The sequence below is a fragment of the Phascolarctos cinereus genome, unplaced genomic scaffold (assembly GCF_003287225.1).
Source record: "Phascolarctos cinereus isolate Bilbo 61053 unplaced genomic scaffold, phaCin_HiC Scaffold_4;HRSCAF=312, whole genome shotgun sequence".
Classification (NCBI taxonomy): Eukaryota; Metazoa; Chordata; class Mammalia; order Diprotodontia; family Phascolarctidae; genus Phascolarctos; species Phascolarctos cinereus.
In genome coordinates, this window is record NW_027555847.1 from 285,616,659 (window position 1) to 285,634,484 (window position 17,826).

Below are 17,826 nucleotides of genomic sequence, written 5' to 3' on the forward strand. Positions count from 1 at the left end.
TCAATTTTGTTCTCACTGCATGACCAGTCCACCCACTTTTCCTATAATATAGCTCTTTGATTTTGTGCCATTCTTGTACATAATTTGTCATTGATAATATCTTGAAGCATATTTATATCCACCAAGTGTTTCCATATCCCTTCATGTGACCTGCAGTTTTGATTCTTCAGAGATTGTGATATTCTGTGATTTGATGCTATATAACATTACCAAAAAGAATATTGGTTTTAAAATGATGAGTTTTGGTTTCAAGTAGAAGCTTGAAGTCATTGAAAACTGCCCAATTTCTCAAATACATGTAAGCCTGTGCCCCAACTTATAGTAAATTCTGTGGGCATAAGAAGACAAAACAACCCTCTTTCTCCATCCCCTGCCCCCCAATCATCCCCCCATATTTGCCTTTAAAAGACACATCCTACTAGAGGAGTACAAGAATACAATATTCAAACATAAGCAACTACAATATAATTTGAGGGGGTAAATAACTTCTAGGGGCATCAGGAAAGGCTTCCTATAGGAGATGACACTTTGAACTGAGCTGGAAAGGAAGCTAAGGATTCCTAGAGGTAGAAGGAAGGACACAGTGCATTCCAGGCATACAGGACAGCCTATGCAAAGGTATAGTAGAGGAAGGAGATGGAATACAGGCTGAGTCAGGAAATATCAAACAAAGCAGTTAGGTTGGAATGGAGAATTCATGAAGGAGAGTCATGTGAAATAATCTAGAAATTTAGGCTTTAACTCTAATTTGGTGAGTTTTTATTTTATTCTAGAGGTAATATTGAATCAGAGCAGGTTCTTGGGCAGGGGAAGGACATGGCTGGACTTCTACTCTGTACCTTAGTCAGTTGTATAACTAGGAAGGTGTGACCTACAGAATATAGTTTACAAAAATTTACCTATTTCTTTTTCATTTTCACCAGGGATTCTTACTGTACCTGTGTAGATCAGCCCTATTTGGAGAGATTAGAAGATTAGAGAATTAGTAGCTTGTTGGTATTTTTTGATGACATTTTCTCAGGAAAAATACTACCTATCTTTATTTATCTATCCATCTATATGTAATTTGGCATATTCCTCTCTTTTAAATATAGTCAATGAAGTTTGATGCTTCTGTACCCTCTAAATGTTGTCAGCAATAATAACAAACCATCTATATGTATATTTCTTCTGGTCTGGCTAAAATTCTATACATCCTCATTTCATTGGTGCCATTTCTATTTCCTTATGCAGCACACTGGAAACTAATCTTAGAATCTAAAGGTGTTGGCTCCATTGCCATCAATGGAGAAAAAAGGTTGTTATGGAAACCTAAACAGGTCTTTTCCCCCCCACTGTGTTTGCTCTCCTTTTATCTTTATCCTTGACTGTTCTTGAGATGATCTGACTTAATTGGTTCTTGTGCCCAGCTTTCTTTCAGCTTCTTATTCCTCCATTGCTTCTTGATGTTTTTGTCATGTGAGTTAAAACTTAATCTTCTACCCTCCTCTTGTAAGGCATTCAAACAATATTCTACAATAAATTATGTCATTCTAGTCACACAATTGACTGAAAAATATAGAGAATATGAGATTTCACTATGCCTATTGTTTATTCACTGTAGAAAAGCATTCAAATTAGCGGACTGAAACCAAAAAAGTTTTTATATGTGTCAAAGTCACACAAGATCTTTGAAAGATGTAAAGATGTAAAAAGGTAACTTTGACAATTCCATGTTTTAATATCATGTGAGATAAATGCCAGGGAGACAGACATATAACTACCAGCACTATTTGATTCTCTCATGGAAGAAGTCCAACTGAGTTGATTAATTGAAGCAGAGTTACCTAAAGATGGTGAGATTCTCCAGATGTACCTATTTGTTAATGACATTGTGTTTATTGCATCAAGTCTCTGAATTTTTCAAAGCTTTCTAAATAGGATACATAATTACTCAAAAAAAAATTTCAGCTTAACTATCTACGAGAGAAAAACCTAGTATGTGAAGAATTTTCCAGACTATGATTATACCTTTAGGTGCTAAAGGGGCAGCAGGGGTCCTCCTATGAGGGGAAGAGTAGTATCTGAGGCCTCAGCCTCTCTTGCCCAGGGCAATAGACAGACTATTTTGAAGGATACTCTTAGCAATCACAGGTCCTGAGTCTCAGTTTTGGGATGGTGATGGGGAGGCAGTGGGGAGAGTTGGAGGTGGTGGTGGAAGGATGAGGATTGGCTTTTAGAGACTCAGAAATCAAGGAACCAAGGGTCTACATCTTTTCACAGCATATTGTGGGTGGGGGGCTGGAGGAGGGTGGGGGAGAATCCTAGATCTCTGGGAGGCAGAGGCTATGTGATCCAGGCATTGGGAGAGGCCATGACCAACTGGTTTTTATTCAATGATAGATGATTTCTCTATTTCTGCTCTCTCTGTCCTCATGATTCAGAGGCAATGCAGGCTAAAGGAAAGATTGTTGCCCCTCTCATTCTCCTCCCATTTTCATTCTTATCCATTTCAACTTTAGTCCCTCCATAGTGCATACATAGCTTTCTCTGTCCTTTCCTTCTATTGAACCCATTCTACTCTTAATAGATTTGTTTTTTTCATTCTTCAGTTTACAACTTCTGCATCTTCTTATACTGATAGAAACCTGGATCTCCTGGAAAACTGCATCCTTTATTTCCAACTATCCTTTAATTTCTAATTGTCCTAGTCCAATACAATATAACCCAACACTATGGACTAGGCACTCTGCTAAGTGGGATACAATTAATAAAAATAAAGCTAGTGCCTACCCTTAATGAGGTTACAATCTAAAGGGGAGAGGCAATACACAAAAAGAAGTAGGAAGTGGGGAGGAGGATGGGATAGCAGGAGGCATTCTGTTCCATGGAGTTGAAAGTATTCAGGGTAGCAGATGAAAAGTAGAATGATCTGAGTGCAGTTTCTGCCCTCTTTAAAGCAAGGCATTGGGAGGAGTTTGGTACTCTGCCCTCCAATCAGAAGGGAGAAGAGGCTGAGGGAAGTGGAGTCAATCAAGGGTTGAGTTAGCAGCTTGGTGGTGAGTTTAGAAATGATGAGCTTATCCTGAGAGGGTCATCTTTTTCCTAAGAGTTGAAAGAAGGTAGGGTAGGAGATGAAAAAGGGAGTGAATCCAGTTTCTGTCCTCTATAAAGGTAGGCTCAGTCTTCTTATCCAATTCTATCTGTTCTTATACTTTATGACTTAAATTTGTTATTATACCATGCTAAAGGGGTATACATAAAGGGGGTGAGTATAAGTTGATTTTGATGTAATGATAAAAAAATCTAATCAGGTGGATTTAATCATTTAACAAATGGATCCAAGTAAGTGGATTAATCTGATCTAAGAAAATATACTGAGAAAAAAGGAAAGAAGGAGGCAGACAAGGGTAAATTACATTACAGGAAAAGGCACAAAAACCTATTGCAAGCAGAGGGAAAGAAGGGAGGGAGATGAGCATTGTTTGAACCTTCCTCACATCAGATTTGGCTCAAGAAGGGAATAACATAATCAGTTAGGTACTAATATTGATAGACTTAACTCTTCTCAGCAATACAAGGATCTAAGATATATCTAAAGGCCTCATGATGGAAAATGCTATCCACATCCAAAGAAAGAACCATGGAGTTTGAATGTAGATCAGAGCATACTATTTGCTATTTTCTTTTTCTTCTGTTGTGTTTTGTTTTCTCTTTCTGGTGGTTCCTCCTATAGGTTCTAATTCTTACTTACAACATCACTAATGTGAAAATATGTTTAATAGGACTGTATATGTATTATCAGATCGTGCTACTTCTTGGGGAGGGAGGGGGAGAAAAATTTAAAACTCAAAAGCTTATGGAAGTGATTGTTGATAAATCAAAATAAATTAATTAAACAAATATACATGCCAATGTCCCCTCAAACACCCTGACCTTCAAGTTCATCATCATTCTCAGTGCCTATGACCTTTTTCTTCCATCTGCTTTCAGCTATTCAAGGAGATCTAATCATCATCTACAACTTTCATCTCTTTACTAATGATTTCTGAAATTCTTCTTCTCTAAACTTAACTTTCTGTTTTTTATTCTCTTTTTTGACTTCACTTTCACAAAATTTATTCTTTATCCTCACCAAGGTTTCTGGGTTCTTCCATGCTTCTGTCTTCTCTCAGTTTATCACCTTCATAGCCCTGACTCTCTGGTTGACCAGTAATTTCAAACACCATCAACTTCCCTTGAATCCATTTCTCTCTTGGGTTAAAGACCATGTCACTTTATCAAATGCTAGGCCTGGGTTACCCCCACCATTTATTTTAGATTTCTCTTATCTTCTCCATTCCTATTAATTTTCTATTGAATGCTCCTGGAGAAAGTCACATAACTGTTCTGTGCTCAGTATAAATTTATGCTATCTCATCTCAATTTGACCCTCATTGCTATATAATAATTCTTTTATTTTTTTCCTGATTGACTTTGTATTATACTCTTGAAGTAGTTATCCCAAACTTATTTCTTTATATCCTCCCTTATCCAATTCAAGAGAAGACTTCAGTTATCCTTTTACTGGGTAAATAGTGTTCATTTTTGGAAACTCCCTCTTTTTCCTTGCTCCATTCATCAAAATTCTGCTTTGGGATTCTCTATTTTCTGCTCTACTAAGCTTGTCTTTGGTGAAGTTGAACTTCATCAAGTTAGCCCTAAGGCTAAGGTTATCCTTTTAATTTCCTTCCCTCACCTTCCTTTCCATCTCTTCTTATTTCCTCTCTCTCTCATCTTTAGTTTCTGGTGACCAAAGAAAAAAAAACCCTTCCTGTGATCCTTTCCAATTTCATCCTATAGCTCTTCAGTTTAAAAAAAATTGCTGCTTTAAAAAAAATCACTTTTACTTCTCAGTGACTCACCCTCTCTATAGAGCCATCTCTTGTAACAAAGAAGTACAGCTAAACAAAAACAAATATTCATTGGCGGTGTCTGATGAGAGAAAGGAGGTAGGTTTTATCATTAGAGAAAGGAGGTAGGTTTTATCATTAGAAGCCCAAAGTCACATTTGGTCACTGCATTAATCAGAGCTGTGAGGATTTTTAATGTTTCCATTACATTATTGTGGTCACTGTGTTCTCCTGGTTCTGCTTATTTTACCAAGCTTTCCCTAAATTCTTCATATTTGTGATTTCTTATGTTTCATTACTATTAATTATGCTTACATGATGGGCAACCATTTTGTTTCCAGTCTTTTGCCACCCCAGAAATTACTGCTCTAAATTCTTATATATATATATATGTATATGTATATATTATATTGTATGTATGTACATGTATATATGTATATAGGTATATGTATATGACTTTTTCCTCTGTCTTTGACTTACTTAAGTTATATGCTAAGTAGTGGTGCCACTGGATTAAAAGATATATGTATGTGGGTCAGGGAATGTTGTGAATCCTAGTTGTTTTCTAGAATAGTTGGACTTATTCAGAGCTCCATCAACTAGTATGCTGATCAAGCTTCATCCATTAGTATGCTGATCTTCTCATAATACCTCCAGCTTTTAACATTTACTTTTACATTTTTACCAATCTGATCTAGCCTCTTGGAAAGGGCTTTCCACATTCATTGTTTCAATTTCAAAATTTCCCACTCACTTTTCAGTCTCTTCCAAACTTTCTTCTGTTCTAAGCATTCATGGCTGCTTTACTGATAAATCTAATGGCCTTTTCTCAGTCTTCAATCTACTTGTCCTCTGTGCAACTCTTGACTTTATCACCTACTCTCCCCTTTGTACTGGATATTCTCTGGGCTTCCATGACACTGCTTTCTTTTTCTACCAGCTTTCCCAATATGTTGCAGCCCCCCTTCTTGGATCAACATTCTTCTCTTACCCACTATGTGTAGATATCCCCCAAGAATCTCTCCTGGGCTTTTTCTTCTTATCTCTCTATACTCCCTTGACAATCTCCTAAGCCTCGAAGGGCTCAATAAAGTAGACACCCACATCTATAAAAAGGTTTAATTTCTCATCCCATCCTGCATTAACAACTACTTTCTGGACATCTCCATCTCAACATCTCCATGACAACTCATTATATTTGTCCCCAAACCTATCCCTCCTTCAAACTTGCCAACTTCTGACTATTACAGATCTGACCACATCACCTTAATCCCCCGAAGTCTTCATGTCTTCCTTTTGCTTCTAAGATAAAACATAACATTCTCAGTCTAGAATCAAAGTTTATTACAATTTGGTTCTCATCTATCTTTTTAGGCTTATTTTATATTTCCTTTCTCATACTCACTATTCAAGTCAAACTGGTCTCTTAGTTGCTCACTGTAAATGAAGTTTCATCTCTGGCTTCCTTGCCTTTGTATAGGTATTTCCCTGTGTCTGGAATGAAACTTCTCACTTCCACCTAGTTTCCTTAAACTAGGTGCCATCTCTCATATGTGGCATCTCTGAATCCTTCCAGTTTTTATCATCATCACCTTCCTCTTGAGATTACTTTTATTGTGTTTATTCTTTGTATCTCCTTATGTGTATATATGTTGCACAACTCCTTTGAGGGCTGGGACAATTTCGTTTGTATTTTTTTTTTATTCTCAATGCATAGCACCGTGCCTTGCACATAGGTTAATAAATCTCATTATTTTAACTAAACTGAGCTATATGAACTTGGATTGATGACTCATAGAGCTTTTTCAGTTATCTACCTATCTATGTAATCTTAGGCATACGTAGCAGGTGGACAATCATTGTGGTCCAGAATTAAGAATGAAGAGAGCAGGTTGGATTAATGTGAAATTGCATACTTTTATGACTATGTTTTTTCCTGAACATAAGGCCCATTTTTTTTGGTATTGTTCTATAGCTGTGAGTCATGGAATATAGTCTCCAAAGGATTAAAGTTATAAGTTGCCCAAAAAGCAATGGAGTGGTACATTGTTTGAGGTTAGCAGGATCAAACACCATCAATGAGGTTTCAGGACAATCCGTGAAAAGAATATCATCTGAGAGATGTATTATGAGAAGAGAGATTGGCAGGTAATTTAGCAAGAGTTAGGAATAAGTGATGGATAGCTCATTTATTCCACTGGTATTCATTTAATGTCAAGAAGCCTCTTTCATGAATGAAGCATTTATAGGAACACATGGAGATGTCACTTAAGATGAGAAGGTATAGGTAAGTTATGATTCAGACCATTAGAAGGGATACGTACATAGATCAGATCACAGATTTATCACATCATTGAAATAAGGTGGTGAAATGGCTCTTTCTCCTCACTAATAATTATTTTGCCAGAAATCTTTCCTGTTCAATTTTTTCATTTCCCTTTCTTAATCTTGTTAGACTTTTCTTTCCCCCAATAAGTCATGTTTATGTTCATTATAAGGTGAAAGAGCTGTATAGTTGTCCCTGAAATGATAATACTTGTTTCTTTAGGAGCATGAGAAAACCAACTCTACTAACTGCATTTTGCTTCCACCCTCTTGTTTTCTGTATAGCAAAAATACCAATATTAATATAGTTCCTTTTGTAACATGTCTAATTTGGTCATTAGACAGGGATCTCATATTTAGAGCACCTAAGTATAAATTAATAAGAGATTCAGTCTAAAAACTATGTCATTCTTAGTTTCTCTATCCCCCTTTCTACCACTCTTATCAACACTGCAAACTGCAAAAGTCAAAGGAGACTGCATAAGACTGAGGAATGATGAATTTATAATATATGTTCATGTGTGCATTGTTTTGTTCTAAAAGACTTGGAAAAAAGTACAGAAGGCAAATTTGTATGTGACCCAAGGCTGGGAAGGATACATAACATAATGGATGATATAGTCAGGGAAGCCCCTCAAAATTTTCATTAGGCCACATCATTGGGCTAACTCTAATAAAATGAAATTCATTAGGGATAAATTTAAAGTCTTACATTTGTGTACAAAAATCAACTTCACAAGTATGACAGGAGGCATAGTTAGCAGTTGTTGTTAAAAAGATCTGGTAGTTTTTAGTGGACTACAAGCTCAATAAGAGTGAGTAGCTTGCTGTGGCCACCTTAAAAATCGAACGTGATTTTGGGCTGTATTAACAAAGGCACAGTTTCCAGGAATGTGTGTGTGTGTGTGTGTGTGTGTGTGTGTGTGTGTGTGTGTGTGTGTGTGATATACTCCTACTTTACTCTGCCCTTATCAGTCATATTGTGTTTGGTTCTGGGTGCCATGGTTGAAGGAGTACTTTGATAAGGTGGAGAGTATTCAGAGGAGGGAAACCAGGATAGTGAAGGGCCTTGATTCCTTGTCAGATGAGGAATTACTGAAGGAATGGGTATGTTTAGCCTGAAGAAGAAAAGACAGGAGGGATGTGATAGCTATTTTCTCTCATTTGAAGATTGTATGTGGAGGAGGGACTAGATTGATTGTGTTTGACATTAAAGGAAGAACCAGGAGCAATGAATAGAATTTGCAAAAAGCAAAATTTACATCAGATGTTTGAACAAATTTGCTAACAAATAGAAATGTGCAAAAGTGGAATGCACTGCCTTTAGAGGTAGTGGGTTGTTCTTTTGTGGAAGTATTTAATTAAGCAGACATTGAATGACCACTTGGATGTATGGAAAGGAGATTCCAGTGTTCACATATAGGTTGTGCTACATGGCTGCTAAAATCCCTTTCTATGAACGTAGTCTGATTCTGAACAGTCATGTTACTGATGATGAACCTTTAATAAGACATAGGTTTTTTGCAGGCCATGTTGGGGGAAAATTCAGCCTACTTTCAAGTCAATATGATAGCTATTTTGGGATATTTTACTTTTGTATAATTCTGTCACTGAAATGTCAACACTTAAAGAGCTTGTACTCTTTAAATATTTTTGGAACATCAAAAAATTAGTCACTTAAAAATGCAATAGTTTTAGCCTTTTCTCTTTATGAATAATTTTACTGTAGTCATTTTCACTGTAAAACCTTATAAAACTGTAATTATACTAAGTATGTTTCTAGTAAGAAACTAGAAGTAATTATTTTTTTTCCCCCCATTAAAGAGCTTTTATCAATGAAGATGATCCTCGCTGGCTGGGTGCATGGTGGATTGGGTTCATTTTGTCTTGGTTCCTGGCATGGTCTTTGATTTTGCCTTTTTCTTGCTTTCCAAAACATTTGCCAGGTAAGTGTTCAAAGGTGGTTCTTTAAACTGAAGAGATTTTCTTGATTGTTAGAGCAGGCATATTTATTTAAGTATAGGAATAAGAAGTAGATCTGTAATTTTATTGGTACAAGAAATTCCTGGATGAAGAAACTCTCTCTGTCACTAGATTAGCACCTTCTCATAACTTCTAGACTTAAAAAGTTGCTGGTGCATTGAAAAGTTAAGTGCCTTGGCCAGAGTCACGTAGTATGTGTCACAAGTAGAACTTGAACCCTGATCTTCATGGCTTTGATTCTGGCCCACTAGCTACTATACCACACTGGAAAAGTCATTCTGCCTTCCATGCTGAAACTTAGTTTCCTATTTGTATGAAGATCATGGTATGAGTATTATAGGCATTATTGTGAAACATGTGTTATTTGTAAAACTTGGTCTCATTTCTAAGATAAAGCAACACAATTAATTGTATACCAAACTTCCATTAGTGAATTTATTTCTCTTCATTTATCCCTGGAATCCAGTGCGTGCACATGTGTGGTGACAGTGGATGGGTGGGAGGTTAGTGTAATAAGATATGCTTCTAGCGGGTGGCATGAAGATGTAATCTGAGATCTTATCACATTTTATGGAAAACAAGAAGAGGATTATGTCTGTACCATCAATACCTTAGCTAAGGGAAAGGGGCAGACAGGACCTAAGACAGCTTCAGAGGTGATTTTCTCCTATCTCCAGGAAGAGTATCATGTTTATCTACCACCAACTACTCAAATATCTCTATACTAAGAATGTGAAGTTTAGGAGTTCAGAACAAAACTCTGATAAATAGGTCTTGGTAACCTTTATCTGAAACTTGCCAGTTTATCTTTTTTCACTAAACACTTACAGAAAAGGCCATCACACATATCAAATAGTGAGCAAACCCTTTCATCTATGCACAAGGGCAAAGACAAACCAGAGAAGTTCTACAACTTAGAATATTACAGAGAGTACATACGATTAAATGAGTTCTTGAACTCAGATGAGATCAGGTCTCAGTTCAAGCCAGGAAAGAGGGGGAACAATCTCACCCAGGAGAGGTCCTCTCATCACTGTGTAGATACATGATCCCGGAGTTCAAGGAGCATGATATGGTTAACTCGTATATGTCTGTGAATCCAAGGGCATATATCAACTATTTGAAAGTCTCTCTCCCAGCCAACTCTTTGGAGCTCATTTTTCCAATTGTGCCTCCAGCATCTCCCTCCCAAGTCTGTTCATCAAGTTGAAGAGAATATGAATGTACTGTTGACACATCCAACAAAATGATAGATTAATCACTTTCTCTAAGCCACTTCATCTCTTTCAACCAATAAAAAAAATAAAAAAAAAAGAAATGGTGCTCTAAATGTAGAACAGCTAAATCAATAGTAGGAAGAAGACAAACTTGTCACATAGTTTCACTAAGCCTTCATGAATTAGTACTGAAGAACTCTAATTCTTTGTTATTTTTAATAAATGTGTTTATTTTTAACCTTCTTTTTAAATTTTGAATTCCAAATTCTCTCCCTTCCTCCCATTCCTCCCCCACCTACTAGGTAGTCAAGCAAAATTATATAAATTATGCATGTGAAGTCATGTGAAATGTTTCCATATTAGCCATATCACTAAACAAACAAATGAACCCCAAACAAAAACAAAAACCCAACCCCAATAACAAGAAATAAAGTGAGAAAGTTATACTTCAAATTTGTACTTGGAGTTTATCAGTTTTTTCTCTGGAGGTGGATAGCATTTTTATTTTTATCATGAGTCCTTTGGAATTGTCTTGGATAATTGTATTGATCAGAGTAGCCAAGTCTTTTACAATTGATCATCATCACAGCATTGCTGTTACTGTGCACAATGATCTTGCAGTTCTCACTTCACTTTGCATCAGTTCATATAGGTCTTGCCATGTTTTTTATTTTTCCCTGAACCCACCCCCAACCCCCATCATTTTTTTTCCCTTTCAGCCAAAGACAAGGTTTATTAAAGATTTGCCATATTGGCCAGACTCTTAAGGAATCTGAACATTTGTGACACTTGTATGAGTAAATCTCAGCCATTGACTAGATTTTAAGAATCTGAGCCTATCATTTCTTATAGCACAATAGTACTCTATCACAATCAACTTGTTCAGCCATTCCAGCATTTGATCTGAGGCATTATTATAAGTTCTTTGGAGGGGAATGTTGAGGAAGTTCAGCTGGGTTGCTGCCTGTGCTCTGCCATCTTGGCTCTACCCTTCCCCAAAACTCTGATTTTAAAGTGCTCACTCAGTGTCCTTCATCTACCAGTCTCCATTTGTCAGACGCAGAGGAACCAGATAACTCACAGGTAGGTGAGAAGTGGAAGAAGGAAAGGATAGTGTGATTTCTTGCTGCTGTGGAGATTCTGCCAGAATACACCTTCCTCTTGCTTCCATTATTAAACAAGCTTCCTAGCCACATGAAGCTTAAGTGATATATAAGCGGGTTAAAATGTGCTGCCTTTTGATTAGATCCCAATCACAGGTTAGGGACTCCTAAGACTTCAGATAATCTTTCTTTAGCCCTCTTCAGGGGGCAAATTCTGTTTGAGTTGGTTCAAGAGGAGGAGAAGAACAGAAGGAGAAATTGAGGTTGAGTACCAGCATAGACAGCTATGTCAGTGCTGAAGAAAGGTAGACTGGAATCTAGCTGAAGCCAGGGCTATCCCTGCTGAGGATTATTAGATCAGGGACCTAGGCTTGTGAACTGTATGTTCCCCAATGTAAGAAGGCTCAGGCAACCTTAAAACATAGCCTTGCAGGTATGCCCACCTGTAAAAAAAAGTGAGGCCAGAAAGTGAGGGAGGAATTTTTTTTGGCCCCCCCCTTTTTTTTGTCAGAGGCAATCAGAGTTAAGTGACTTGCCCAGGGTCACATAACTAGTAAACGCGTCATGTGTCTGAGGTCAGATTTGAACTCAGGTCCTCCTAATTCCAAGGCCAGAGCTCTATCCACTATGCCACATAACTGCCCCTGGAGAAATTTTTTAAAAGGCCAAAATTCTAAAAATAACTAAGAGAAAAATCCTCAATAAAAGCCCAGAACATAAGCAGATAAATCTCACCACATAGGATACTAAAACCAGAAAAGATGATGAGTAATTCCTCAATAACAGCAAAAAGCTTCTTTAGCAATTATTGTAAGAAGAAGAAGAAAGTGAACCAAATGCCTGATAAAATACAATGTCCTCTGAACTCTGAAGAGAGCTTGGAATACAGTTATTCAAAAGTGAAATGGATTTCATAAGAGAAGAAATCAGAAACAAATAAGTAATAGGATTTTCATCTAAATGCAGAATTTTTTTGAAACAAAGAATTCAATGGATTGTAAAAAAATTAAATGTACAGTGGAGAATCAATCTAAAGAGGTGAGAGATCAACAGATATGGCACACAAATAAACTGAAATGGAGAACAAATGGTAGAAGAAATAAAAGGCAACAAAATTGTAAGGATATATAAATTCTATAAATGAAAAGTCACTGATCTTTTATCCATCCATCTATTCATTTATTTATTTATTTATTTTAGGCAACTGATGTTAAGTGACTTGCCCAGGGTCACACAGCTAGTAAGTGTCAAGTGTTTGGTTTGAGACTGGATTTGAACTCAGGTCCTCCTGACTTCAGGGCCGGTACTCTATCCACTGTGCCACCTAGCTGCCCCTGAAAAGTCACTGATCTTGAAGATGTTATGGGCAGCTGCAACTTAAGGACCATAGACAGAACACGTCAATTAAAAAAAAATCATGTCAGAAATAATGCAAGAACTTTTTAATGCAGATAACAAAGCATCAGTGTCCAGAACCCATAAATCGTGTCCTGAAAAAGAAAATTCCCCTCTTCAAATTCCAAGACACATCCTGATTAAATTTAACCATTCTAATATCAGCAGCACATTTTGCAGATGTCAGGAGTGAGACTTTCAAATATAAAGAAAAGATCATTCAAATGGCACAAAACTATTCTGTGACCACGGAAAATCTCAGAAGGAATCAAGATATGTTCCAAAAACAAAGCAGCTTAATTGCAATTCCAATGATATATGCTGTAAACCTGAAAAAGACATTTGTGAATAGAATGTTGTACTTGAGTTCTAAGGATAAACCTTTGGGAAGTTAGTCCTACTAAGTCCCCACCACTGTGCTTCTTTTTTTTTTTTTAAATTTTACTAATTTATTTTGATTTATCAACAATCACTTTCATATGCTTTTGAGTTGAAAATTTTTCTTCCCCTTCCTCCCTACCACCCTCCCCAAGATGGTGCACAATCTGATATAGGCTTTACATTTACATTCCTATTAAACATATTTTCACATTAGTGAAGGTAAAAATTAAAACCAATAGGAGGAACCATCAGAAAGATGAAAACAAAACTCAACAGAAGGTAAAAATAAGTGATAGCAATTCAGTTTTCATAGTTCTTTCCTTGGATGTGGACAGCATTTTCCATCCTGAGGCCTCTGGAGATGTCTTAGATCCTTGTAGTGCTGAGAAGGGTTCAGTTTAACAATATTAGTCATCACATAACGTGGCTGTTATTGTGTACAAAGTCCTCTTGGTTCTGCTCACTTCCACTGTGCTTCTTATTAACAATAATTAGCTCTTATCGACAGCATTTATTTAAATGGCATAGCAAGGATGGTCATTACTAAACTTTTCTTTCATAAATTACACACAACATCCATGGGAAGGGTGAGCTCAAATTTTATGTACAGTGATGGTGAGACACAGGTTAATGATACAAGTTTGGGGATAACTCACAATTCCTGGTATTTCAGAGTCTGAAAATCCTTCTCTTTTCATAGAGTCCTCATGTGGCTACCCTTGAGTCTGTCTTCCTGCTGTGTAGGACACTCTTGCTATGCTCTCAGAGTTTGCTTCTTTCTTAAGTCCATCTCTGTCACTCTTCACCGGAGCTTGGCTTTGAAGCTTTTTCTGTCCTTTGATGGCTCCCCTATATCTATGGCTCTTTTTGCTTCTACTTGGATATCATAATGGAATGTATGAAACAATGATTTTGCTGAATACAGAGAATCAAAGGGAAGATATACTATATGAAATGATGCAAGGAGAAGTAAGGAAAATCGGGAAAAGTATATACAAAGATTCAATTTAATGCAGTGAATATTCATTAAATTACTATGGAGATTTTCAATTGATTTCTACTCCTGATAGTTAGTAATTGCCTAGGAAATGGATTGTAAGGGAATGAGGTCAGGAAAATGCACACTATTGTGGCCTAGAGGTGTGAGTGAGGAAGATGAGCCAAGAAGAAAGAATAGTTAAAAAAGTAAGTTTCATGCTCAATTAGTATTTATACAATGTCACTAAATATCAATGAAGGCTTTCAGTGCATTGGGTGAATGTCCTCCCTCCCCCCCAATAAGTTTATCATTTCCATATAAGATTTATGAGTGCATATGACAAGAGTTGCCCAGAGGAGATAGTTATGAATGCATTGTGATGTGCATTGAGGGAAATGATTTCAATGAGGATAAACCCTGGTGTCAAAGTCAGCTACTGCACTGATAGTAAATTCTTCAGATTGAAAAGACTGCAAGCCAAGATCAAAGTGGATGGAATGTTGGTGCATGATTTTCTGTTTGTAGATGATTATGCACTCAATGCAGCCTCTGAAGCTGAGATACAATAGTATGGATCGATTCTCTGCTGCTTGTGCTAATTTTGGCCTAACTTTTTTTTTTTAATGAGGCAATTGGTGTTAAGTGACTTGCCCAGAGTCACACAGCTAGTGAGTGTTATGTGTTTGAGGCCAGATTTGAACTCAGGTCCTCCTGACTCCAGGGCTGATGCTCTATCCACTGCACCACCTAGCTGCCTCCTTTAATGTTCTTTTCTTTTCTTTTCTTTTCTTTTCTTTTTCCTTTTCTTTTCTTTTTTTTTTTTGCCTAACAATTAACACCAAGAAAATGCAGGTGCTCCATCAGCCACTACCACACCATCCATATGTGGAAACATCAGTTACAGCAAATGGAAAAGTTTTGGATGCTGTGGATAAGTTAACTTGCCTTAGTAGTATACTTTCCAGGGATGTGCACATTGATAATGAGGTTGATGCATTCATTGCCAGAGCTAGCTCAGTGTTTGGGAGGCTCCTAAGGAAAGTTGTTCTGTGAAGTTTGGATTCATACAAAGGGCTGCACTTGAGGACCTAGAGGACCACATATGGCCTTGAGGCCACAGGTTCCTCACCCTTGACCTAGATGATGCATACCACTCATTTGGTTAGAGCTGTGGATTATTCCAAAGTATCTGATTGGTTCATAGCAATTAAGCATTTGTTATAGGGTATGTTATTTTAAAGTAAATGATGTGCATAAAGAGTAAAGCTGTATACCATACATGTGGTATAAAATACATTTCTGGTTATGCAGGCACAGCAGAAATACAGGCTGGAAAAATTTCTCAGGCCCATCAGAATGAAAGTGACACCAAGACTACAGACAAGAATTTTGGGAAAAGCATTAAAGATTTTCCAGCTTCTCTTAAGGTAAATTGAAATTTTGCATAATTTAACTTCTTTACTAAAAGAACTTTGCAAATACTCAAGGGCAACCCAGGCGCCTCTCCTGTTCAGTTCTGGCCCAACTCAGTGTCCGTTTGCCATGGCTATCTCTCTCTCTCTCTCTCTCGCACACACACATACACATACCGTACATACATACATACAAAACACATATATACATAGATTATATGCACACCTGTGCATGAGTATATAACCAATGTCTGTACATGTCTCTGTAGATAGATGTAGATATAATGGCAGACAAGTTACCAATGTGCATCATCAGAAGTTTCAATATTGGAAGTTCCCCATGTTGATTCTACTAGTCTATAGCAAAAAACAACCACCTTCCTAACTTGCACCACCTTTCTAACAAAACTATTGTGAATAAAGTGCTTCTTAAACTATATAGGAAAGTTATTATTATTCCTATATTTCACCATGATTTTTGAAGAATCAGAATTGCAGATGAGACAAAAGGAAATAAAAAATATATTTAATTTTAAATAACCTGCAGCATTTTACCAATAATATCATTGTAAGAAAAAAAAATTAGGGTTAGCTACGTAGTCTGAATCTGGACGGACATCCAGAATATTGCACTGGAATTCATGAATTATTAAACTACAGAAAGATTCCCCAATGCATTGTGTAATAGATTTATAATGGAAAAATTATGTAAAAACATGGACAGGAACCTATTGTAGGAGTGGAGGAAGTACCCACATGAGTAAGATCATGAATTCATCCAGATGTGGAAATATTAGGGAGACGATGTAGGTTTCGAAGTTGAGTAATGACATGGGCACACTTGGGCATTAAAAAGATTATTTTTGCAAATGCTTGAAATGTATTAGGGAGGAGAGTCAGTCAACAAGCATTTATTAAGTGCTTATTGTGTACCAGGCACAGTACTAAGTGCTGGAAAGGCAAAAATACAGTCTCTGCTCTTATAACATATTACATTCTAACGGAGAGGAGAAAACGTGAGAACAATTACGTACATGCAAGGTATATTCATGTAAATGGGAAGTAATTCCAGAAAGAAGGCACTAACATTTGAGGTAGAGGAAGAGAAAAAGAAAGCATTCTTTCACAAGGTGGGATTTGAGTTTGAGTCTTAAAGGAAGTCAAGAGGCAGAGGTGAGGAGGGAGAATATTCCAATCATGATTGACAGCTGGATTAAATACATCAACTTGAAAGTTGGAATGAGAGGAGTAACATAAACTCCAGTGTTGCATAAACTCCAGTTTAGGGTGAGGTAAAGTGTAAGAAGACTGGAAAGCTAGGAAGGGCCCAGGTTGTGGATTTGAAAGTTAAAAAAGATTTTCTATTTGAATACTTGATAATATAGAACTACTGAAGTACGACACTAAAGTTGAGTTGACTATGCCACTATGGTTGTGAATCTAGGTGACTGAGAGGATGGTGGTACTTTCGGTGGGAACAGGGGCATTCTAAAGAGGAGAGGCTTTTAAGGACAAAGATAATGAGTTTTGTTTTGGCTGTATTAAGTTTCTGACATCCATGGCTCAAGACAGTTTGAGATGTCCAGTAGGAGGTTGGTGGTATGAAAATGGAAGTTAAGAGACAGGTAAGGGCTCAATAAATAGATTTGAGAATCATTTGTAGAGAAATGATAATTTTACCCATGGGAAATGAGGGGATCATTAAATAAACAATATAGCAGGAGAAGGAGAGGTCCAAGGACAACTACTTGCAGGACATCAGTAATTAATGGGCTTGACCTGGAAGAACATCCAATAAATGACAGAGGAAGAGACTAAGCTTTTATATAGTGCCTGCTATGTGCCAGGCACAGGACTAAGCACTTTTACAAAGGTTATTTCATTTGATGTGAGGTAGGTGCAGTTATTACTTCCATTTTACAGTTGAGGAAACTGAGGCAAACAGAGTTTAAATGACCTGTTCAGGGTCCCACAGCTACTAAGTGTCTGAGGCCAGATTTGAACTTAAGTCTTCCTGACTCCAGGTTTAGTGTTCTATCCACTGCATCACTTAGAGTGGTCCAGACAGGTAGAAGGAGAACCAGGACAGCAGGGTCTGAAAACCTAGAGAGAAGAGAGTATGCGGGAGGAAAAGGCGATCGACAATATCAAATGTTGCAC

At 37.1% G+C, this 17,826-nt stretch overlaps 1 protein-coding gene across 1 annotated transcript in view; it reads left to right on the top strand.

Moving 5' to 3' along the window:
- The window catches only part of LOC110223658 (solute carrier organic anion transporter family member 4C1-like), a 114,030-nt gene that overhangs the window by 46,492 nt on the left and 49,712 nt on the right, over positions 1-17,826 (top strand). The window contains exons 5-6 of the mRNA XM_021009296.2: positions 9,021-9,142; positions 15,566-15,681. Of these exons, the coding sequence (XP_020864955.1) occupies positions 9,021-9,142; positions 15,566-15,681 (238 nt within the window). The remainder of the gene's footprint in view (positions 1-9,020; positions 9,143-15,565; positions 15,682-17,826) is intronic.